At 39.1% G+C, this 24,805-nt stretch overlaps 1 protein-coding gene across 1 annotated transcript in view; it reads left to right on the top strand.

The window, feature by feature from the left end:
• The window catches only part of ATXN10 (ataxin 10), a 95,079-nt gene that overhangs the window by 33,846 nt on the left and 36,428 nt on the right, over window positions 1-24,805 (top strand). The window contains exons 6-9 of the mRNA XM_033058609.2: window positions 5,201-5,281; window positions 11,911-12,076; window positions 15,692-15,800; window positions 17,503-17,672. Of these exons, the coding sequence (XP_032914500.1) occupies window positions 5,201-5,281; window positions 11,911-12,076; window positions 15,692-15,800; window positions 17,503-17,672 (526 nt within the window). The remainder of the gene's footprint in view (window positions 1-5,200; window positions 5,282-11,910; window positions 12,077-15,691; window positions 15,801-17,502; window positions 17,673-24,805) is intronic.

The following is a 24,805-nucleotide window of genomic DNA, read 5'->3' as shown; positions in this document are numbered from 1 at the left end:
GAGAATGCCACATAAGATCTATTTTAGAATGTGAACCTGGAAAAATATGGTTTTTTAAATAATTAGGAAAAAGTAGTACAAAAACTACATTATAATTCATCCTAACCAAGATCAATGTGTGTTCTGTTTATTTTAGAAATACCTTGTTGGCTCCATTAGAGATGAGAGCATAGCTTGTGTCATCAGTTTTTCCATATGTGTGCGTGGGGCAGTTCACCTAATATAGACAGGAAAAACAGGTTGTATTTTTGATTCCTGAAGAGCAAAGAACAAAAATCCTCCATTTTAAAATAAGAGACATAATGTGCCTTTTGGCTTTCAGAAAAATGATATTAGAAGTGTGCTCAGCTGTTTGACATTGAAATAAGTTCTGCTGAACCTCCACTCTCTTTTTGAAACCACAGCTAAATGATTACTGTGAAGATTAGGATGTGGGGCTGCCCCTCCCCAGTTTTTTGCCTTTGGGTTTCTTGTCCTGGCGTATGGAAAGATGTGTGGACAGATACTGGTACTCCTGTGGCAAGGAGTCTCGCCTATGGGCACAGATTTAAGGTGAGGATAGAACTCTTCAGTACTGCTCTTTTTGTTTAATTCCTGTGTGTGGTGAAGAAACTTTTATTTTTCATTGGCCTGGCAACTCAGTTTGTTCTGTCTCACACTGTAGGATGTCCTCCACCCACTTCTTCATCTCTCCAGAAAGTAATTCTTTTTTTAATTCCAGGGAAGTTGAAGTTACAATGCAGATTCCAAGTTCAGCTGTGGTTTTAAATAGTACTGACACTTGGAAAAGTTTTCTTAATTTTAGGAATCTGAGTAGCTTCTACTTTCTATTTGCAGTAGCAGTGAATTGGCACAGATTTCCTCAGTCTTTCAAAGCTCAGCCTCATACATTTAATTATCTTGTCACCTCTTTCTTCTTGTGTATATTGTGGAGGGGGGGGAGCAGGAAGTGCTATTAGCCATTGCTAATCATCTTCCATTTTTTTCTTGGTAGCTCTTCAGAAAAAAATTATTTCAATTTTACATATAAGTTAGTTTAAATCTCTCTTTAGTGCCTTTCAGATGTAGCTGTCAAATTGAGTGGGAGTATCTTCTGAATCAGAGAAGTACTGCACGTAATTTGAATTTAGTCTTCTAGACTTCAGAGTTTACTTGGTGGGGGCTATTGTGGCCAGTAGGGAGGATGCTTTCATTGTGGGAATGCCTTTGGAAGATGGAAGGATGTTCACTGTTGTACTTGGTTCAGCACAGGAGAGGAGTATTGTGATGTTTGTTACTAGGACCAAGCCTTAAATGTGAAAATGTGTTTCTTTATTCTTCATCTGAGTGAGAAGTGCTGGTGTGGGAATAGGGTGAATTACCTCTTCTTTTATGATGGCACATGTTCCATTTGTTATTAAATAGCTTTATGCTTGTAATTGTTTATTTAAATGGTTTTGGTAAGATATTCTGGTTTTGTGGAAGGGTGAAATATACTTCTGCTTCTAAAATATGTTCTGATTCCAAATAATTCTTCATGAGGTGTATTGCTTTTTTAGCATCTAAAAATGCTCGTGATAAGAGTTTGAAAGTTGGCTGAAAGTAGCTGAATTTTCTTCTTTACTTTTCTTCAAAATGTGGATGATTTATTACTTTTGTTTGTTAAATTACAGTGAAAAGATAGCTATGTAGTTCTTACTAAATATTTTGCATAGAGTGGCATTATTGTAGGGTGATGAAAAATGAGATTTTGAGATTGAAAAAGAAGGTTGCTGATCAAGTAGAGAATTGCCATGTCTTGTTCTTTGTACTTGGAAAACATATGTGGGGTTGTGTTCCTCTTTTTCTGAGACTGAGGAAACTCTTCCCTACATTAAATAAATGGGGTAAATTCAACTTAATATGGAGCATGACATTTGATGATAAAATTGATTGCTTACACCCAGCTTTGGTTGGAGCAAGCTTAGTGGCCATCTGGAATGTACTGAGTGCAAATGTAGCTCATAGCACTTTGTCTTGGCTGCTTCTGAATCTCAGTTTGGTACAATACAGCCCTTGTGTATTTGAACATCTCCTCCTGTATTTATCTACTATGGAAGCACTTGATTTTTTTTTTTTTAGGACTTTAGCCAAACAATTTTTAAAGAGTTGAGAAAATTGGCATATTTAACACTGTTCATTTGTTACTGTGTTACGCTTGCATAACAGCTTTAATTTTCACAATTTCCTTCACTAAATTACAGTGGTCTTCAACTTATTCCAGTGGTTCTGCTGTTGGCCCCCAAGGAGAGTTTAGGTCTCCTACCAAAGCCTTTCTGTGCATTTGAAATGCCATGTTCAGTCAGTAACCCAAAACTGAATATCTTTTTGTATTTCAGAATTGTGGGTGATCTTACTTTTCCTCTTAATTTCCTGTGTCACAAATGAGAAACAGGAGAGCTGAGAGGACTAAAGATAGTATATTGAATTTGCTGCATCCTTGCTTAGCTACTGCCAAAATTTCTGGGTGTGGTGAAGGAGTTAGAAGTGTTTTACTCCACTGTTAATTCTTGTTTTCTGTTGGTGATGATGCTTGTGCTCTGTTCTTCATGATACAGTAGTGCAGAAAATTGATAAAGTAAAAGGGACACTTAAATGCAGAAGTAGATACTTTATAGAATCACAGACTGGTGTGGTTGGAATGGTCCTTAAAGCCCATCTCCTTCCACCCTCTGCAAGGGATACCTTCCACTCTCCCAGGTTGCTCCAAGCCCTATCCAACCTGGCCTTGGATGCTTCCAGGGATGGGGCAGCCACAGCATTTTGTTTTCTGAAGTGTTGTGTCACATCATGAAACCAGAAGGTAAGAATCAGAAATTTTAGTCTAAAATACTCCAAGCTCCTCAAACAGTAGAGTTTCTAGTCCACAGAATGTGCAGAATGTGTGTGAGGAAATACAGGAGTACAGACCCAAGTAACAGCTGAACAATGGGCCTTCCACTTAGCAGTAGTGAACCTAGTAGCAGCAGATCTTTTTCTGTGGTAATTATTGAGCACGTTTTAATTACAAGACAAATAGTCAAGTAGATTTCCTTAGCGTAGTCTTTAACATGAAAATTAAGCTTTAAATGAAGTAGCCCCAATTGCAAAATGGAAAAGCTGGGCTTCAGGCTGTCTCTTCAAATGCACTTTTTACTGTACTGCACTGTCAGCTGAAATTTGTACATTCTTAGGCCAAGTTCTGTGTTCTGCATAGCACTGATCTGTGCTATTTTCTTCTGAAGCTCCACGCAGAAGTTTGTGGTTCTGCTTAAACCCCTGGAAAATGAAGTTGGTTGTGACAATTCTGAAGGTTTAACTGGGGATAGCTGTGAGTTGTTAGTTGAGGAACTGTAGAAGAGTTGCCCTTGAGTGCCCTGCTGATGGCTTGACTTGGGTGCTACAACTGAGTCTGTGCAGCTCAGTTGGATGCATTTGTGCTGCAGACTTTGGGCGAGCCTTTGTGGTTTTTTGAACTGGTTTTGAAAAATTCTTAGATCAATACTACAATCCTCAGCATGTCAGTTTTAAGTTGATGATTCCTTACACCTCTGCATATTTTTTTCATGAAAGAATGCGCAAATATCAGAAAAAAGAAGTGCAGTAGAAAATAGCTTTTCTTCCCTCTCCTCTTAAAAATGTCAAGTAACTCAAGCAGATGGTGGCTAAGTCCACAGTTATGATTAGAAATACAATAGCTATTGGACCTCTTATCCTCTTTTGGACCTCTTATTCTCCTATTTGCCCAATTGGCATTGAGTACTTGTCCAAAAATATTTTGTTGCAGCTGGAAGTCTTCCTTGGGATCGTCTTATTAGCTGTGTAATAGGTTATGGCTGTGCAAAATAAAGACTGTCAGCAAAGGGAAAACTAGGGAAGAGGTGGAGGAAGTATTGAAATGGCTTGGTTTTTATATTATTTTAGCTGTTCTTTCTCTGTAGCTTCATCAGCTCAGAGGAATATTCTTAGACTTAACTTGTAATTATTGCAGCCCAGACATGCTACTTCAAAAGTGCATCAGCTAGTTTGTGTGTACCTGTGCAGCATAAATATCACTGCTAGTGCTCCTGGGAATGTGATTTGAAGAGCAAAGTACTTTTACCTACTTTGTTTTTTTCCCATAATGCTAGTAGTATGAATCTGGGTTAAAATTAAATGACCAACACCTGCTATGGACTGATGTGGATGGTACTTGGGAAAGTAAATGGTGTAAATACTGGCATTAGTACAAGGCCAAGGCTGACCATATTTTGCAGAGAAAGTATTGATAAGAAAGAATAGCCTTTTGCCAGTTTTGCATAGATTTTTTTTTAAAGAGACTCTTGTTTGAGGTAGGTTGGTATCATAGGTCCCTTGCAACATTTTGGTGAAGAGAAAGAGGGAACCAGTGGCCAGTTTGTGAACTTTTGGTCATTTGTTGGTCTTTTTGTATTCCAGACAGAAACCCCGAATATGGTGTGAGAAAGGGAAGGCAAAAAGGAGAGGAAGAATAAAGCTTGATAATTTATTACATAATATACTTAACTGTATTTTGGCTGAAAAGATCCTTGTGTTAAAGTTGGGATGTTTTGTGCAGGACCAGGATCTTTGTTGGTCCCTTCCTGAATATGAGGCTCTGTGATTCTGTATCTACCTGCCTTGTAAAGCAAGGACTTAGAATTGCTTCACAGCTTAGGTTTCTGTTAGACATGTTTGTGAAGTTGAGAAAAGTACTTTGCTGCCTTGCATCTGACAAAGAAGTTCCCATTTGCTTTGATCCTTTATCAAATTGTGTTTTTTAAAGAAAAATCAATATATTATTTGGGCACTTTTTTGACTGTTTGGGCTTACATACAGTGTTGTGGTGAATAGAATAATAATTTTCAAGCTTGAACTTTGGCTTTTTGTTTGGATGCATAAACCACTGGATGAGTGTTTCATTGTTTGAATTGTGGTGTGTATAACTGGCCTAAGACTCCAGCCAGCTTTCCTTCAAATGTGTGAGTAAAAGTGTGCTGAACTGATGAGAAATGGTCATCTCTATGTTAGGGGAAAAACTACAGGACAATGGGCAATTATTTTGTGCCAATTTGTATCTATTAGCGAGTAGGACCAAAAGCACAACACGCGTTCATCTGTAAATAAAACTAACCGGCACCATTTGGAATAAACATGGGTACTGCTTTTACAGCACCACTATGACTTTCTTTTTCTTTTCCTTTAGGTTCCTGATTGTTACAGAACATTTGCTGAAATGTCCAGAGCTGGTAAAAGCCATCTATGCCAAACTGAGCAATCAAGAAAGGTAACCCCAAAACCAGTGTGGCTTTTAGTATTTAGCATTCCATATAGAGTATCCTGTTCACATGATTGAAAAACTGTGTGGTTTCATAGTTGGCACAAAATCTCTAAATACATGTTTCTATGTCAGTAATGGTTTTAAATTGGTTGGTTAACATTACAGCTTAGCCACAACTGGCAGTGATTTATGTAGGGTTGCAGAATCCAGGTTGGCGCCATTACTCGGTAAAGAAATACTTCACTCACAAAAAAAGGACAGCATTTCATGCCTGGGTCTTGATTTCATAAGAGTACCACACCCTGCCGAGTTTTGCAGCTTGATTAGAAATGTCCTCAGCTCTTCATACTTCTGTTGTTGTGTCAAGAAATTAAGAGGTAGCCTTTAAGAAGGATAGAAGTGTGTCTCATACTGGTTAGCAGAACCTACAGAACATAGATGAGCAGATGGCTGTGATTACTTAATCTTCAACATTTCCACTGCTGAAAAGCTCCAACAAACCTTCACCTTGAAGAAGCATTGATAGTTTTGCTTCAGGCATTTGAGTTAAATGTGTGCTGAATTGATGGGAAATGGCCACTGCTATAATGGAAAAATGCTCATTGCTTTAGTAGAGAATTGAGGAAGATTTAAAAAAAATATTTTTTAAGGCAATCAAATTTGGGAAACACTGCTAGAATTCTACAGCTCTTCCAACTGCTGATTTTGTGGTCTCATGTATGTGTTTAATGTCTGTGTTGTTCCACATCCACCCACGGAAGATGCAAGTTCCTCTCTAGTTTTTGCAGGTGAAAGACAAAGCACTAAATAAAACAGTGCCTTTGCATTTTTTTGTTTTGTGTTATTTCCAGCATTGCCACAGGTGAGGGTTCAGGCACTAATTGGAGATTACAAGAAAACTGAAAGGATATCAGACAAAGAAAGAATATGCAGTAGATTTGAACCATGAATAAAATATCATTATTGTATGAAGATGGGATGGGAATGATAAGGAGGGAAATAACTGTTTTCCTTCGTAATTCAGGATGACCAAGTGGGAACAAATCTGAGCTGTGTGCTTAATGTACCAGGAAGTAGGTGCTGTATAACTGTTTTAAATGTATGAGCTAGATTTAGTTCTTTTGGGGAATATAATGAATGGCAGTTTGCATGTTTTCATAATGCCTTTGAGGATAGCCAGGGCTGGGTTAGGGTGTTCAGGTGTACTTAAAGCAGTAGGTGTTACCACTTTATGGAAGGTCTCAGCATACAACAGATGCTCATCGGAGTCCTTACCTCAAAGGCTTTTGGTGTAGACGTGACATAGATGATCACAGGTGTGATCACTAGTTAGAGCATAACTCCTGAATTTATTATCAATGCCAAGAGTTCGGCCAGTCAGCTCCATTAAGTTTTTCAAAGACATAATCACAGTACAGTGTGTTATGAGTTGGACACTGGCTAATTTACTGACAAACATATGGAAGTGCTGTGAAATAATCTTTTTGCATCTGAGCTATAGAAGAATACCCTGCCTTGGCATCTTCCCGGGTAGTGTTAGCATATTTGAGAATGCATTCTTTTGAGGTACATGAGGAGACAAATACAGTTCAGATAAAACCATTTTGACTGTCATGAACTGGAGGAAAAGCAGCCATAAACTCCAAGAATAGGGAATCCATTGTTTCAGAATGAGACAAGAAGTCTTCACCACAAGCACTGTCGTGTTAAGTGTCCAGTGAGGCTGACCAAGTGCTATAAATGAAGAATGGACAGTTGTGGTATTGAGGTGTCTGGGGAAGGCAGCAGGAGCTCATGAATATATGGTAGCCCTCAGTGACAGTAACCTCTGTCACACACATTAAATACAGGTAGTTTAAATGTATTTCCTGAAATGAAATTGGCTGTGCTGAGGAAGTTGGTGAATATGCCCAGTAGTGGTGACTCCCAAAGCTGGCAGTTGCCTGGGATGCTCAGAGCGTACGTGGCTATGTAACCACAGTTATTTGCACTATTCACAGTATTTGCACTATCCAAAGTATTTCCTGCAGTTGAAATCCAGTGCATTTGTGTTACAGTGGCCATGGTGCCTGCCTCAATGCAGTTCTTGTACAAGTGGATCAGAAATTTGAATTTTCAATTAAAATAAAATTCCTGAGTTCTGGACAACTTTCTCTTTCATTTCCTAACAAATTTAATGTGTTGCATGTCTGAGTGTGCAAATGGCCTGAAATAAATCCTGTGTTAATGCAATCAGGTTTTTAGTAGCATTCTGACCTGGAGAAGTGTATTGTGTTGTGACAATGCCTGCTGGTTCTCTGAAAGGGATTATTGTAGAAGGATATGGCCATTGAGCTAAAAGAGTGTGTACTCTTGAATTCTTTGCCAGATTTGAGATTCTCCTGCATGTGTGTGCAGGTATTTGGCAGAAGTATTTAGAAAAAGCTGGTTTGCATTCATGCAAGTTAGCCTTGAGCATGGACACTGTAAGTTCATGCCTTGCTTGTCTTAATTATGTTATAAAATCTTAAAAAGTAAGCACATCTGTTGTTGTCCCTCCTAAGAAGGGGTTTTGCTTTAATTAACAGCATGAAAAAGTGCAGCTGAATAGCTTCAGGTGTTTTTAAGATGCTCAAGTACTTTCATCTCTAGGTTTGATTTTAGTGTTGTCAGGTGAAGTGTCCTGAGTGAAGGATGCAGCCACTGATGGAATTGCCTGCCAGGAAAAGGGCACTCAAATAAGCAGCAGCCCTTCTTGCTAAGGCTCAGCTACAGGGCTGCCATTGTCAGTGCTTGGGATGGTTTTGTTCCTGACAATGCTCATAGATATAAGAGTAGCTGAAGGTAGCACTGAACTACAGTTGCTCACAAATTTACCAATTTTAATTGAATATGATGCTTGCAAGTATCATTTGAAGATGAAAGAAGTGAAAGTTTTGAGGAAGGGCCTAATTTGTCTTATGGAACCATTGCTGTCAGGGAAGTGTTCCAGGAAGAAGCTTAAGTCACAGAGGAAGAATGTCCCGAGTGTCTGGCCTTTGCTAAGAGGTTATAAACAAAACACATTTGATGCAAACGATGTTTGATGCTAAGAAAGTAGAATTTTACACTGCTAGTTTTAGGCTTAGTGAGGCAGCATTTTATTGTGTAGTAATGAGCTTCCAGATTTAAGTTGCATTTGAATTCTGTGGTTTATTTTCAGACTATAGGAGACAGAAGTTTGTTTTACTGATGACTGCAAATACCTTCTACTGGCTGTTCTAAGTTTATGCCAATTTAGTCAGCTTCAGGAAGAACTAGTTTAAATTTGGCTGGGGGAAAAAAACTGCAAGGGATTCACAAAAGGTCTTTGTCAATGGTGCCTAAAGAAAAGGAAGATGACATGGCATGATTATTTCCAAACAAAAGTTTAATTGTAAATTGTAAATATAATGCACAGAATTAGATTTGAGATACTGAACTGAGTGTTACAAACTCAGCTGGTACTAGCAGTTGTCATATTTGTTGTATTTAGCTGCAGGCAAACAAGTAGGAAGAAGTGCTGCCATTTGAATGGCTGAACAGTTGTGAGATCATTTAAAAGAAATGAGCAAATTGCATTGTCTGGGAGAACTAACTTGGAGAAATTAAGGTGAGTCTTGAAAGAAAAACTGAGAGGAGAAAAAGGAATGTAAGGGAACTTGCACCAGAACAAAGCACATTGCTCTCAGGAAACTATTGGCTGAATGGTAAGGCTTGCTTGAAATTCAGGGGAAGATGGGCATGTCCTGAATGACTGGGCCTAGAAGAAAACTCAGGAAAACAGTTTGACTTGAATGCCTAAAGAGACCAGAAAACTTCAAAAGAAATTACATTCAGGTGGTGTTTAATGAAGAACTGCAATTGTTGAAAAAGGCATCCATTCTTACTGCAAGGGGAAGAGTAGTGCAAAAAAATTTCCCTATTTTCAACCATTTAATCTATTTAATGGGGTTTATGGAAGTGTGGTGACTCTCCAACTTATTTACAAAAGGATTGCTTCTCAGTTTTAAGCGTTTATTATTTGGGTTATTGGTGCAAGAAGCACTGGCTAGAATCCTGTCAAGCAGAAGATAGTATTTGTTTTGGGTTTGCATGGCCTGGTTTTGGTAGTGGGGGGACTACAGGGGTGACTGCTGTGAGAAGCTGCTGGAAGCTTCCTCCATGTCTGGCAGAGCCAATCCCTGGCATCTCCAAATATTGGCATGCCACTGGTCAAAGCTGGGACAACTAGAAATGGTAGTAACTCCTCTGGGATAACATACATCAGAAAAAAGGGAAAAAGAAGTTTTTGCAGTTGTAATTGCAGCCAGAGAAGAGCAGGGTGAGAATATGTGAGAGAAACAACTCTCCAGACACCAAGGTCACTGAAGAAGGAGGAGTAGGAGATGTTCCAGGCACTGGAGCTGGGATTCCTCTGCAGCCCATGGCACAGACCATGGTGAGGCAGCTGTGCCCCTGCAGCCCATGGAGATCCATGAGGGATGCAGAGATCCACCTGCAGCCTGTGGAGGAGACCCATGCCAGAGCAGGGGGATGCCTGAGAGGAGGCTGTGACCCTGTGGGAGGCTGTGGGAGCCTGTGGTGGAGCAGCCTGTCCCTGAAAGACTGTACCCATGGTAGGGTGACCCACACTGCAGCAGTTTGATGGAGACTTTCACCATAGGAGGGACTCAGCAGTTTGCAGGGATCTGTTGCCTGTGGGATGGACTCAGGTTGGAGAAGTTCATGGAGAACTGTCTCCCATGGGAGGGACCCCTGGGTGCAGCAGGGTAACAACTCCTTTCCCTGACTAGCAGGAGAAACAGTGGGTGATGCACTGACCATAGTCCCCATTCCCTGTCTCCCTTCACCACTGGGGTAGGAGGTAGAGCTGGGAAGGAGAGGGATGGGAGGAAGGTGTTTTTAAGGTTTTATGTTATTTCTCATTACCCTGCTCTGATATTGTTGGCAATAAATTTAAGTTATACCTCTGTATATCTTTGAGCCTGTTTTGCTCATGACAGTATTTGATGAGTGATCTGTCATGGCCCTTATCTAAACCCATGAACCCTTTGTGAAGTTTTCTTTCCCCTGTCCAGGTAATGGTGAGAGGGGAGGGAAGGGAATTGTGAGAGCAACTTTGGTAGGTGCCTGGCATCTTGACCGGGTTGAACCCACTGCAGTCCTGGAATAATTCCTTTGCTCATCAAGTCTGTGACCAGCCTGTGAGCTGAGCGTAGGCTTGAAAGACTCTAAACTTGGTGAAAACTGACCTATCAAGTCTAGCCCTGTGTCAGGGGCAAATGACAAATTTGGGTTTTGTATGGGGTGCCAAATGGGAAAGCCTTTGGTCAGTGTAGGGTGTTGGGGAGCTGGGCTCTGGGCGTTTGGAGATGGCAGGGTGCACCTGGCTGTAACCTGCAGAGCAAACAGACCGTGAGCAGAGCCCCTGACAGAGGCTGTTCAGCCTCCTGCCTGGAGTCCACCCTTCGCCAGATGTGCCAACAGCACTTCTGTGCTGCCATGCTGAAAAAGCTTTTTGTCCTCCTTCAGATAATAGTTTAATGCAGCTTATTAATAACACTGAGAATTGAGTTTAGCAAGGACTGAGTAGCTGTTTTGTGATTAATAGAGGTGGGTTTTTGGAGGTCAGTAAAGCAATGACCGAGGTTTTTCCACAGAAAAAGACATTTCTCTTCCTCTTCTGACAGCCTGCTTGGTAAATTTAAAGGAAAATGCATTTGAGCTATTCCACATGTTTAAATGTCAGTCCTTCCATCTGAATTTCAAATATTTCACTGAAAGAAAATCCTGAGTGGCAATTCTGTTTGAATTTGTTCAATAAACAGTATTCTTTCAGTTTGAGAGAATGACAGTGAGGCTTTACCAGTCCCTGTGTGCTGGACTGGAGCAGGGACCTGTAGCAGAGCCTCTGCCATGTACAAGTCCTACTTCCACAAAATGCTTCCAGTTTGCCCTGACAACGTGAAAGGACATTGGAAACAAAATTACATTAAAGCTGTTAAAAAACCCAACTCAAGTAGATTTCATAGAGCAGCTTCATTATGTATCTAGTTACTAGCCAGCTCAATACATTGAACTTGGATTTGCTTAGTCCATCTAGTAACAATTATAAAATTACTATAAAGAACAGTGTGCCTATCAATTTTTATTTTCTCTGTTTGGACTCAGAACTGGTTTGGGGTTTTGGAGGAGAGTTAGTGAAGGACTGCGGGCAAGGCAAGGGCTGTGAAAACCTGTATTTTTTAAACAGAACCTGTCAAATAGTCTCTGCTTATTTTGTTTAACAGCTTGTAAGAGCTGGTTTGCTGGAAATTTTAGATATAGGGAATATGCAGTCTCAGTAATGTTTTGTTAGGACATAAGAAATTATAAATTGAAATAGATTTGAGAAAGTTGTTGACTTTCCAGCCAGATTGTATTAATTGAATGATGAGTTAAATTAATTCTGTACAGAAAAAAACTCTGCAGACAGAAACTGATTGCCAGTATTCATGAGGCTTTTTAATTTTTAAAAGTCCTCTCTGTTACCTGCATGGTAATTGTTTTTATCGTTTTTTAACTGCTGCTTATTCTACTGATAATGCTGTGTGGCTCAGTGAATCTGCATAACAAATTGTTTTCTGTGTCTCCAGAATTAATTTGTTAGACCTGATGATGGTGAAAGTCAGTGACAAGAGCTCAGTTAACAGTGAAGAAATGAATGTGTTCATCAGACATGCTGACTTCCTCGCAGTCTGTTTCCAAGAGAAGTGTGGAGCTGTGCTCAAGCTAACTGCTGCAGGAGATGCGGAAGATGAGGTATGAGTGATAATCGTTTATGTACTAGAATGTGATGTGATAAATCAGTCCCACTGTTAACAGTGTCTTTTCCAGTTTATGTTGGGAAAGAGGTGGCAGAGCCCATAGTAGAGTCTGTAGGACAGAAGCCAACTTTCATTTTGAATTTGAGGATGGCAAAGGATATGGTACTTCGAAATAAGTCTACCCCATTGTTAAATATTTCAAAATCTAAAAGATGTTCAAGTTGTCACATATTTGGGTGATTTATTATCTTACCAAGGATCACTCCTACAATTTATTTGAGTTGTGAATTGTAATTCCTTCAAGCGTAGAAGGATGTATAGTGACAGGACAAGGGGGAATGGCTTCACACTGAAGGAACGTAAAGATAGATTACATGGTAGGAAGAAATTCTCTCCTGTGAGGGTTGTAAGGCCCTGGCACTTGTTGCCCAGAGAAGCTGTGGCTGCCCCATCCCTGGAAGTGTCCAAGGCCAGGTTGGATGGGGCTTGGAGCAGCCTGGGATAGCAGAAGGTGTCCCTGCCCAAGGCAGGATGTGGGACAGGATGGGCTTTAAGGTCCCTTCCAACTCAGACCATGACTTGGGATGAGCTGAGTTGATCAGAGCATGGTGCTGGTAACACTAAGGTTATGGGTTTGATCCCCATATGGGCCATTCACCTAAGAGTTGGACTTGATCCTTGTGTCTGCCTTTCAGCTCAGAATATTTTGTGATTCTGTGATGAACCTATGATTCAAATACAAATCAAAATTAAAATACTTATTCTGTTCATAGATGGGAAACAGTAATGTACGTGTAATCAGAATAATTTTCTTGTTAATACAAAACTAATGTGCAATAGTTTCACTTCTAGAAACTCCAGAGAAGAAGCATCATAAATAATTTATTATCAAAGTAGAAAAGACATTTATCTTAAATGCTTCTATATGATAATATTTAAATGTGTTGTACTTGCTTGGGTTTTTTTTGTTTAAATAGTAACAAGAATTGTAAAAGTAGGTTGAGACATGTTGTGAAAAAATACTGTAAATCACTTTTGAGGAGGTGGTAGTTGCATGTGTTAAAAAAAGACACAAACCAACAAGCATGCAATCTCTTCTTATCTGTCCAAGAAACACAGTCTCCCCCACTACTCCAACTGTTTAGTCTAAGTTATGTCAGATAACTTAATTGACTAGTTCTGGAAAAGGTACCAACTTGGCAGTGAGAGGACATAAATTGAGACAATTCCATCTTTACTTTTTTTTCCCTCTGCCTTCCTTTTATGTTTTTTTGTCCTTTGTGGTACTTTCCAAACCACTTTCTGTGGTTTCAGTTCATGGAATAAAAAACTGTTTGTTTGCACCCACCAGAAGGAGGTCTCTGTCCAACCAGAAGGTGCTGGGACAGCAGTATTGTGAATATTACTCCATAACTTGCCCTGCTTGACACTGAGTTCTTATTCTTCTCTCATATAAACAAGATATATGACAAGTTGAGTATCAATGGTGAAAAAGTGGGGCTCACTGAATGAGCAGAAAATATAAGTCCTGACAGGTGAATAAATAGAGGGCAATATGTGTGCATGCTATCTGTGTAAACATTTGTTCACAACATATGCTTACCATGGAAAAAGAGAAATGCCAGTCTAAATTCATAAAACTGTTTCTTAAAGAAATTATAAAGAATTGCACCAATTTCTCCTCATTTGTATTTTTAGATTTTGTGTAGCAGTTGTATTTATCTGCAAAAAATGTAGTTGTGCATGTAGAGTCTGTCATTAAAAAGGCTTTAGGCAACATCTGTGATACTCAAGTTGGCTTTTCCTGGCCTTTTCTGTGGCCCACAAGCCAAGTGCCTTGCTCAGGCCATGTCTGTAGTAGTAAGCTGCCTTGGACTCCAGAATTCTGAGGCCACATTTGAAAACTTTTGGGAGCAGTCCTTGGGCTGGCTTGACTCCCAGACTGTTGTCTGGGTGTCCCATCCACTGTTTAATTTGTTATATGTAGATGCTGCCTTGTTTTCTTAAGGAACATCAGGTCTTGTAGCTTGCATCTTAAACCCATGAGAAGCTAATCATATGCTTTTGCAGTGCTTAAACCAATGTTGAAAATAGCTTTTCCATTCAAAGCCTGACTTGAGCATGCACTAACTTTCAACCATACTTGCAAAATAAAACCCTTCCCTGGATTTAGTTCATCTCTTTATAAGGAACATCTTTTCTGCATCTTGCTCTAAATATATTTATTCTAAAAGTCTTCGGTTATTTCCTCATTTACTTTTCAGATCATATCCATATCAAGATGTCTGTCAGAGTTCAAACTGTTTTGGGTTTTTTCAAAAGGAAGTATTTTCCTTTACTGCCTTTCTTTTGTACAGGTGGAGGGCAAAAAAAAGCCCAATTTGGAAAGTCAGCAGCAGGGAAGGAACAATTTTTTTAACTTAGCAAGTTTCAAATATACATGAAAATTTGGGAGTCTTTTTATATTTTAAATAATCTGTTCCTCTTAAAATTGTAAAAAGCTGGTTAGTGTCTCTGAAATACAGTTGGGGTATTATTACTTTGTAACAGGATAATGGCTGATGTATTAAGAGTCTGTCTTTGTGCTGATGAAAGCAGTTTATTGAACAATTTAGGACAAGACTTGCATTTTGCTAACCTGTATGGGTCAAAAAATGAAAATACAACCTTAGTATCTGGACCCTATAGCAATTCAAGGAGCAATGAATGAATATAATTGTACTACTTAATTACTGAACACTATTGTTCATGATTTGAATAACACTCTGTTGATGATATGGATCCAAAATATTATACTGTTGGTAAGTAAACCTTTTTTTTTTCCTGGACCAGACAAGGCAGGAATAGTTACTGTGACCAATGTCTCAGCCTTTTCATGGCTACTTGCAGTTTATGTAACACACCTGGAGTGGGTTCATCAGCCTGGCTCTTGAGGAATATGTGGTGTTCCAAATTCTGTCATGTGCTCTTAAGGTATTTTCTGTAAGTGCTGGATTGTCATTATAAGCAGGACCAATATATTCCATGAGAAAAAATAGTTCTGTGTCTGAATAAATAATAATGTAAATGAAATTGCGTCGTGCACCTAACCAAAATGCTGCATCTCTGATTGCAATCCTGTTTACCCAAGAATAATGTAAATTCTCACAGCCACAGTTTGTTTGACCACAGAACTTTACAGAATTCCTGCGGATAACAAATTGGTGTCTTGCAGGCGGTGTTTGTGTCTTTAAAGTGGACTGCTCTGAATGAATAAACTCAAAGAAAACATTTATACAGAAATAATTTTCTCAGCTAGTAATTTTCTGTATTTCTGCTTTTGGAAGCTACTGTGTTTTTGTTAAAATTTTATCCCCTATGGCTCTGTTTTGGTTTGCCCATGATTTTTCAGGCAGATGTAACACTAACTGTAGAAAAGAAATGGCAATCTAATACGTTATTGTTATTTTAGAAAGTTTCCCTAATTTTATATAAATTTATTCTTGGCAGTTTGGAAGACCTGTACAGAACTTGAGGAGCTGAGAGTTCCTATCTCCTATTTACATTTTTGGGTTTATGCTTTTATGATAGCTTCCATAAGCCATTTTCAGAAATGCAGTTTTCATTCCAGGAAGCACTGGTGACAATTCGTCTTCTCGATGTTCTTTGTGAAATGACCTCAAACAACGGCCAGCTGGAACATCTGCAGGCATTCCCTGGTTTGCTTGAAACCGCTGTAGGTGAGTGAACAGCCACAAGGCTTAACTGTTGGTGCTCTGTGAACAAAAACATGTTTTTCCCAACTGGTGGTAATTATCATTCTGACCTTTGAATAAGATAAATAAATAGGAGATGGAGTTAATCTGCATTTTCAAATATTTGATTTGTTCCTGGAAATTTTCTGCTTCTCCACTTTCTCTGTTGGCCTGTGTTGCCCAACAGAGCCTCAATTCAAGTAGCAGCAATGCTCTTTTCCTGTGGAAAGTGGTGGATGGGACAGCTGCTTCCTATGTTCTATCACTGGCTAAATGCGTAGAAGAGTTTCTTCAAGAAATAGGAACAGGACTTTTCCTCCATGCCTGTTCCCTTCTGTTTCCCAAATTTTTGAAATTTAGATGCAGTTTGAATGCTGTTAACCCAATCCAGTGACTTTTAAAGGTCAGTTTTAAAGAGGCTAAGAGCAAGGAAAGGACTGTACACTAAGAAAGTACGTTAAGGTGTTCCAAAAATGCTCAAGGGAGGAAGGAGGGATGATACATATCGTGATCTTATTTTTTGCACTTTGGGACTGAGGTACGCTACCATTTTGTGAGAAAATTGTAAAAGTTTGTGTATTTTTAAGACCAATAGGTGAAAATTTAAAAAAAAAGGCTGAAATGGCTGTTAGCTGTGGTTCTTTTGAGATGTTTGGAGGATCCTTATTGAAAAAGCCCTAACAAACAAATAAAGAAAATACCTCTAGCAACAACAAAAGAAAAAAAGCAGACAGGTTCTTAGATATATGGTTTACAGTAAGATGACTAACAACAGGATTTATTTTGTGCTTGTGTGTGTGTGTGTGTGTGTGTGTGTGTGTGTTAAGGAAACTTAAAGTTGATCAGAGGGATGGAGCAACTCTGCTGTGAGGAGATGCTGAGACAATTGGTATCATTGAGCCTGGAGAAGCTTCAGGGAGACCTGATTGTAGCCTTTGAGGACCAGAAGGGAGCCTACAGGAAAGATGGAGGGATGCTATTGGCACGGACCTGTTGAGACAGAGCAAAGGGAATGGCTTTAAACTGTTAGAGGGTAGGGTTAGATTGTGAGGGTGGTGAGGCACAGGGTGCCCAGAGAAGCTGTGGCTGCCCCATCCCTGGAAGTGTCCAAGGGCAGGTTGGACAGGGCTTGGAGCAACCTGGGATAGTGGAAGGTGTCCCTGCCCATGGCAGATGAGATAAGGTGATCTTTAAAGACCTTTTTAACCTAAACTGTTCTGTAATTCTGTGTACTTGAAATTTCTCGTCATACTACAGTGCCAGGAACAGGCCAAAGAAGAGAGGAAAAAGTGATTCTGTGGTTAGTATGTATTGCTGTGACAAATTCAAACTACAGGAAGTTTTCTAAAAATCTTGGTTTTAACAATATATTTATGGTGCCAGAATTCTCAACAGCTACAAATTCTGACTCTTCAAGTGAAGATCAATAGCAACAGCCTTCAACCTTCATGTATGAGCTGTGTAATGGTGTAAAAATTACACAAAAATACCTTCTGATATTGGGCTGGTCTTTTATGGATGGTTACATTAGCCCAAATCACACAATGAGGTAAACTTTCAAAGTGCTCTGACATGATGTTGAATATCAGAAATTATGTCACTTAGCTTTGAGCTCAACAATAATAATAAAGCTCTGTGCCAAGAGAGGCTGATTTTCTAATGATAATGTATTCAAATGTTTTCTTAGATACCCTGAGATTAACTCACCTTGCTGGGAAACAGGCTGTAAATATTTTCACTGCCACACATGCTGTGACAGGACAGGAAGAAATTTCACATCCAGCCGTGGGTTTCAAATCTCATCTCATTCGTTTGATTGGAAATCTGTGTTACAAGAATAAGGAAAACCAAGACAAGGTGAGCTTATATATTTTCTGGCAGAACTCTGATGGGTAAACGGATGCCTGACTACAAGGTAACTGAAATATATTGTTAGTCTAGAAATTTATTTGTAAATTGTGGAATTGATTGTATAAAGCAGACATCTTTTTAGCATCTATGAATTACTATCACAATTATGCTGACTTATTAAAAACAGTGTAATGTTTGCCTGCCTACCTTTTGTTTCAGTCCTGTAGAATGCAAGCCAGTGCCAATTCCTTTGTGTTTTCACTTTTCCACTTTCTTTGAAAAGTCTCAAACTAAATTTCCACTTCACTTTGAAGGAAATGGATGTGCATTGTTGCATGAACTTAATTTTAAATCTCTGAATTAGTCTAATGCTTCTTTTTCCTTTTTCATGTCATTTTAAAAATGCAGGAATGCCTTTATCAAATCACTTGCAACCCTTTATCTTATAATTCCTGTATAGAAAAGCAATAATTCCTATATAGGAAACAGCAGCAAGCTTTAAATATTAATTTTTTTTGTTGTTTCTCTTTTGTTTTGGGGATAAAAGATGTGGTTTTCCTCCAGGATTTGTTAGACAATCTTGGTTTCAGGAAGAAATAAATTTCCAAAAGTGTCTTTCTCTGACAGATTCTAGTAATATGATCCTCTGGATGGATAATATGGGAATGGTCTTCCATTTTCCCATTCATATTAGGAGTATGCAATCAAAGTTTTTAATACGTCTGAAAAAATATTATTAATACTGTTAATCACTCTTGCTTAGCTGTGTCTCTGACCCATTATGATGTAATATGTGTTTGTGGAAGTGAAATACATTTTTGTGGAATACCTAATGATAGTGGAGGGAAAGGGGTTGCTTTCATTTTGGAAGTGTTTATTTACAGCTTATTGTCCTTTTTACTGGGATTTTCAAAGGCCTCTGGAGCAATTAAGCATGCAGGCTTAATGTTTTCAATGGAAGTTGCATATTTATTTGGTATAAATTGCCTGAAAATAATATTGCCTTATGCTGTCTTAAAAATTATTTAGATTCTGGTGTGTGATGTCATGGTACATTATTGAAGTGCTGTTGAAACTTCAGAAATGCCAATTGTATCATATCCTGTCTGTACTTTCAGTTTATTTAATATATTTAAATCTGTTCACATACATGCACTTGCCATTTGTAAGGCAGTTTTCATACATAAACACCTGCTTGCGAGGGCTGGGCAAGCAGCTGCTGTCATTGCACAGATAAGAAGAGTTCTGAGATAAGAGTTAGTTGCTCAAAGTGGTGCATGGTTCAGACCGAGAACTGAGTTCCCACCCCTCTTCAGACTTCTATCTCACAATGTACATTTGATTTTGTATCTATTGTTTGGTTTACACCAGTTTAACCCAGTTTGCTCTCTGTATTCAATAAAAAGCAACTGATTTTTCTGAAAACAAAAGTCCCCAAAGTCCCCAAAGACCTGGAGTTTGAATAGTGTCTTGGGCCAAACTCTCCATGGAACAGAGTTGGATCACTGCATCACGGAGCTCTTTCCTGAGTGAAGTGACACCCAGGCTACTTACCCTCTTGGGTGTGGTGAAGTGACATCCAGGAGAGAACAACAAAAGTGCTGTACTTAGTACACCAAGGGGTGAACTCATTCCATGTTAGACCTGCCAAGAACCTGCGACAGATGTGCAGTTCTGTTCTTTTTTCCTTTTGTGTAGGATGAAGAGCTTTCACAAGTTACTGTCATACATGGGAGGCAATCTCCTGACTTGTGTTGTATTATGTCTCCTTCACAAAGATGCCCTGTATGTTTTTATTAAATACACCAGAAGGAAGGAGGTGGGTTCTCAGGCTGAGCCAGCATTGGAGGTCTTGGCTGGTAGGTGATGAATGAAGCTATCAGATGGAAAAAATGAAAATTCTTCCATACTCACATTACCTTGTTAGACTTGCCTTCTAAACACCTCACATTTATCATCCAGACAGAATTTATACTGGTTTATTGGGGGAAGGCTTTAGATACTTACTTTCCTCTCTCAGAGCTGTGACGTGATGGATTAATTCATCTCATTCTGCTGCTTTATGTAGAACTGTTTAATAACAAGTAAAACTTAAAAAAGAAACCTAATGAATGAATTACAGAGGATATAGGTCTTTATTGTAGAAATGAAATAGGTCTTTAATGTAGAAATACAAAATAGGTCATAGCTGTTAATCTGTGTTTCTGTGTTGCTTTACAAGAATCATATGCATGGAAAGGGAGATGACTGATCTCTGCTTTTTGACACCTAACACTACTCTGCACATGCTTATTTCCTGTCCCTAAAGCTACCAACGACATTTTTGGTACTGTGGATGCCCATGAACTGAATCATAGCATCCTAATCTTAAATTCTGTTTCTTTAATAAAGCTGTTCAGTTATTCATATAGGGGGAAAATAATAAAAATATAGTTGTCTTTGGTACTGGCACTCTACCTAGGTAGAGTCTCTCCAATGATGAACAATTTATGAGGGATACTTTTTTTCATGGGCCTGTATTTATTTGAGGTGGCAGCAGTGCTTTCTCTAATGCTGTAATGCTGTTTTTTATTAATGCAGAGATGAAAAAAGGAAGTCTTCTGGGAGAAAAGGGAAAAGGAAAACGCTTCTACTGTTAAAATTATTCTTAATAAAAGTAGCAAGTAAAACATCTGGATACTATTTAGCATGTTTAAATTAACTTAGATTTATATATTTATATGTATATCTCTAAGCCAAATTGTTTAATATGCGACTGGGTTCCTAATTTGCAGACTGTTCTGCCTGAAAATATGAACAAGATTTGACTTGTTTGGAATTCAGTTTCCAAATCCTTTTTTTCATGGGGCAAGGTGTACAATCCACTTATTTAGCAAAAGTTGCCAACATCCCTAGATCAAACTGTGGCCACCATGCTCTTCAACTTCATCTTATTGCTGTAGTGATTATGAAATAGAAAAACTCACAGTAAGGACACATGCTTTGTTTTCACAGAATCACTTGAGTTGCAAGGGACCTCAAGAACCATCATGTTTGACCCCCTGCCAGGGCAGGGACACCTTTCACTATCCCAGGTTTCTCCAAGCCCTGTCTAGCTGGGTCTTGGACACTTCCAGAGATGGGACAGCCACAGCTACTCTGGGCAACTTGTGCCTCCCCACCCTCACAGAGAAGAATTTCTTCATAATACCTGATCTAAACTTACCTTTTTTCAGTTTGAAGCCATTCCTCTTGATCTTTCACAACATTAAGTTATTTAGCAAATGGTTCTTTCTCACCTAAGGTTTTTAGAAAAACTCCATGAGCTTCTTCTTCAGGATTAATGTAACTTTTTAAAAATAATTACATTCTGTCGTAGAAAGATTTGAAATTAGTAGCATATGCTGTTGAGAGGTGGTAGGGGAAGAACTAAACCTCTTGAATTTTTTAAGTAAAAACTTGCATCATTGTGATTATTATATTTTCCTAATGTTAAACAGAAGCTTAAAATGGAAGAAAGATTCTTGGTTTACAGTTGAACAAAAACAGCACACCTACCAAAAAATCTGCATGGTTCCACTGGTTGGGTGGGGCTATCCTCATAAAGCTCTGTACATTTTAATGCTTTACTAGATAAGGACAAAACATTCAGGGTGTTACAGGACTAAGCTCTGTAATTGTTGTCTGGGTACAGCACTGTGAAGGTTAGCAGGAAAGCTGAAAATTGACCTTCTGACAGAAGTCCTTTTAAAAGCTGGGGCTTTGCTCTGGAGGTGGGGACTCTACCTAACTAATGCAGAAATACACCAAGTAGCAAAGTGTCTGTGCCTCAAGAGTATCTGTTGGGACATACAAGGGAACTGTCTCAAGACCTGGTCCCATGTTGTTATGATGTTAATCTTCAGCTCTGTTGCAATCATGAATCCTTAATGAAATGCGAAGATTTCCATCAAAGCATAGACTGGTGAACAAAAGACAATCAGGTTCTCTCTTAAGGGGCAGACAATCTGAGTAATAAAGGGTTGGTATGAGGTTTTTGCCTTGAGGTCAGAGATGAATGCATAGTGTGCAGTATTGTTTCTAAAGTGATGGATTATTTTTGTAACGTGACTCATTTGTCCTTAGAGAATAATACAAAACTTTATTCTGTTGTGCTGACCCTTTAGCAGCAGCAAGTTAATGTTCCCTCTTGCCCTGCTTCTGTTTCCTCTTCTACCCCTCCAGTTGTTGACAGCTGATGCGGTTGATTCATTGTGACTTGGCTGGTTTGGCCAATTTCACTTGAAACCTTGATCATACAAAGCATGGAAAGTTAAAAAATAAACCAAGCTGACTCTGTATGCATTTCCAAACAGTCTATACCAACTTGTAGGCTTCCTGGCTTACTTTTGACTCTGGGTGTTGATGGGTTTTTTTGAACCCTCTTTGATGCTGAACCTTATCATCATAGTGGTACAGCACAGAATTCCAGCCCTTTTTAAAGGAAAGCTTGGTACACCAGTGTCAAACAGCTGTTTCCAGCTGTTTCAGCACTTACCTATGTGTTGAAACTGCATCTGTAGCATTTCTATTTAATGTGCCTGTTGAAGGTGTAAAATACTCATTTTCCCAGACAAAAGGTAACTGACCTTTATATGGAAGAGTTCTCAAGAGATTCCTGCAACTCCTTTCCTTTCCAGCAGGCTGAGTAGTAGTTATCATACCTAAGGTAACTACTTCAGAGATGAATTAACTTGGTATTCACCAAAGGGTTTTGTACTGTTGCTCTTTCCTTTCTTCAGCTTGGTTTCAAATTATTCTGGAAGGCATGGGTTATTAAAATTCTAGTTGCTTGAGGAATACTTGGAGATGTTTTCATAGGTGTTTTTTAGTATCTTACTCAGTTATGTGAGGACCACCATATCAACTAAAAACATTTCTTGCTAGTTTACTACCTGGTTAAGAACTGAATTTGTTTGGAGTACACAATTTTAGAAAAACTTATTAAAATAAAACCTTCTGATGTAGTTATTTTTTAAAAAGAAGTTCAGAAGATCTAATGTACACTGTATTGCTGGAAGGGGGTTATCTGTGGTTCCTGGGGTTTGCCAGTGGTATAGATTGCTGGAAACAGGAACCCCATATGTACATCTGCGTTTCTGAACACTCTTTCTCTGGCTCAGATCTGAGCTGTTAATCCAAGTTCTTCCCACTTTTACTGGTATCAGATACAAGTGATATATTTTCCAGTACTACAACAAGTGTCATCAGTTTTCTATGTTGTTTTGCATTGTTCTAACCTCAACTTGACCTGAATTTCCCCATCTTCTCTGAACTGACATCCTGCATACAATCTCTTCAGGGTGTTTCATTTATTGAGTTTTGGGGTTTTTTTAAAGCCGCACCAGACTTCACAATGATCTGACATTGTAGTGCTGTGAGTGTTGAATATGATCATTTTTGGATATACAGCTTTCTTCTCATTCCACTTAAAAGAGGTTGTGCTGAGAGGCACAGGAATCATTCATCTTTTCATCTGTTTCCTGATAAGTGAGTAAGTTTTGGTTACTGTGAGATATTAAAGTTTCTCAGCTTGTGTTTTTGTGACAATCCTGAAGTTTATAGGAACAAGAAGGAAAAAAAAAAGATTATTTTATTTTAAGTATTGAGATTTGGCCATCACTGCTTATAATGTAGCTCAGTTCGCATTTTGGCATAAAATAGTTTGATGGAAGAAATAATGAAGCATGATGTGAAAGACTACATTTTGTGGTGAATTTACTGCAGTAACTTGGTTTTAGTGGCGCACTGTGCTGCATTCAGGGTGAGGAGAGCACCAGGAAGACTTCGTGTGTAAGGGTGTGTAAGCCCTTCCAATGATTGGCAGGCTGCATGTTAAGCACATGCCACTTAATCCTGATGCTAACTTTCCCACCAAAATCAGAGAAGCACTGAGCTAGACAGAAGCTCCTAATGTGCTACCAGTTTCAGTTTCACCACAGTGGCATTCAGGTTTTGACTCCCTCCCCTGGGACAGGCATTATCAGGTTCAGTAGAGGTGTAATGCCATGCTAGCTTCAGCCCAGCTTTGCCTTGTCAAAAAGCAGCTTTCAGCTTTCAGTTTTCTCTGCCTGCTGTGTGCCTCTGAAGCAGTCTGAATTCTCTTACCAGCCCTGAAAATTAGAACCATAGACTCTCCTGAGGTAGAAGGGACCCACAAGTATCGTCCGGTCCAACTCCTGGCCCTGCACAGACACCCCAATAGTCCTACCCTGTGCATCCCTGAGAGCATTGTCCAAACGCTCCCGGAGCTCTAGTAGCCTTGGGGTTGTGACTGCTGTCCTGGGGAGGCTGTTCAGTGCCCCAGATCCTCTGGAGGAAAGATATTTTCCTAATACCCAAATTATATCTTCTCTGACACAGCTCCAATCATTAATTAATTGTTTTCTAAAACTCCTGTTGAAAGGTGTGAGGCCATATCAGAGCACCTAGTCTTTAGACAGAGACCAAACATTTGATTTTATTAGGGTTTATTTTCCCATTTCTCCTGTTTTACTTCATGTCTTTCAGAGGAGCCAGAAAGTTAATGACAGCCATCTGCAGATTTGCATTTCTGCCATTGGGTGATGCTATTTGTTCTAAATTGTAGCCCTGCAGGATTCTGCTTCTTGTTCTTCAGCATGGCAATGCTTGAGCCAAGTTTAGTCATGCCTATGCCCGAAGGAACCAAAGAACTGGTCTCATTTTTAAAGAGGCAAGGAATGAGACTGCACAAGTCCATGTAAGCAAAGATTCTGCCTGTTCAGGTCTTACTTGCAGAACTCTATTCAGTTATCTTTTCTGCTTGAGATGTGGGCTCTTCAAAGAGCCCCAATGTTACAAGAGGGTTGCAATAATATAAAAATAAGTGGTGATCGCTTCTGCATGCTTTAATCAACTAATTTAATGTGCCTGCTATCCTCAGCCAATGATTGGAAGAAACCTACTTAGCTTTTTATGTAAGCAGTGGTAGAACAGGTGACAAGAGAACTTGGCAGTCTTTAAGGAGATTTTAGAAAAGTGTCTTCAGTTCCTCTGCATTGTTTAAGGACTTTATAAATATTCAGGATCTTCTGCCTCTGTTGGGAGAGACAACAGATGTAGTACTCCTTTTATGGTCTATTATTGATACCTTTAGCATG

This window comes from Catharus ustulatus, chromosome 4 (assembly GCF_009819885.2).
Source record: "Catharus ustulatus isolate bCatUst1 chromosome 4, bCatUst1.pri.v2, whole genome shotgun sequence".
NCBI classification, from domain to species: Eukaryota; Metazoa; Chordata; class Aves; order Passeriformes; family Turdidae; genus Catharus; species Catharus ustulatus.
The sequence above is the reverse complement of the archived record's forward strand: the minus strand, read 5'-3'. Positions and strand labels throughout refer to the sequence as shown.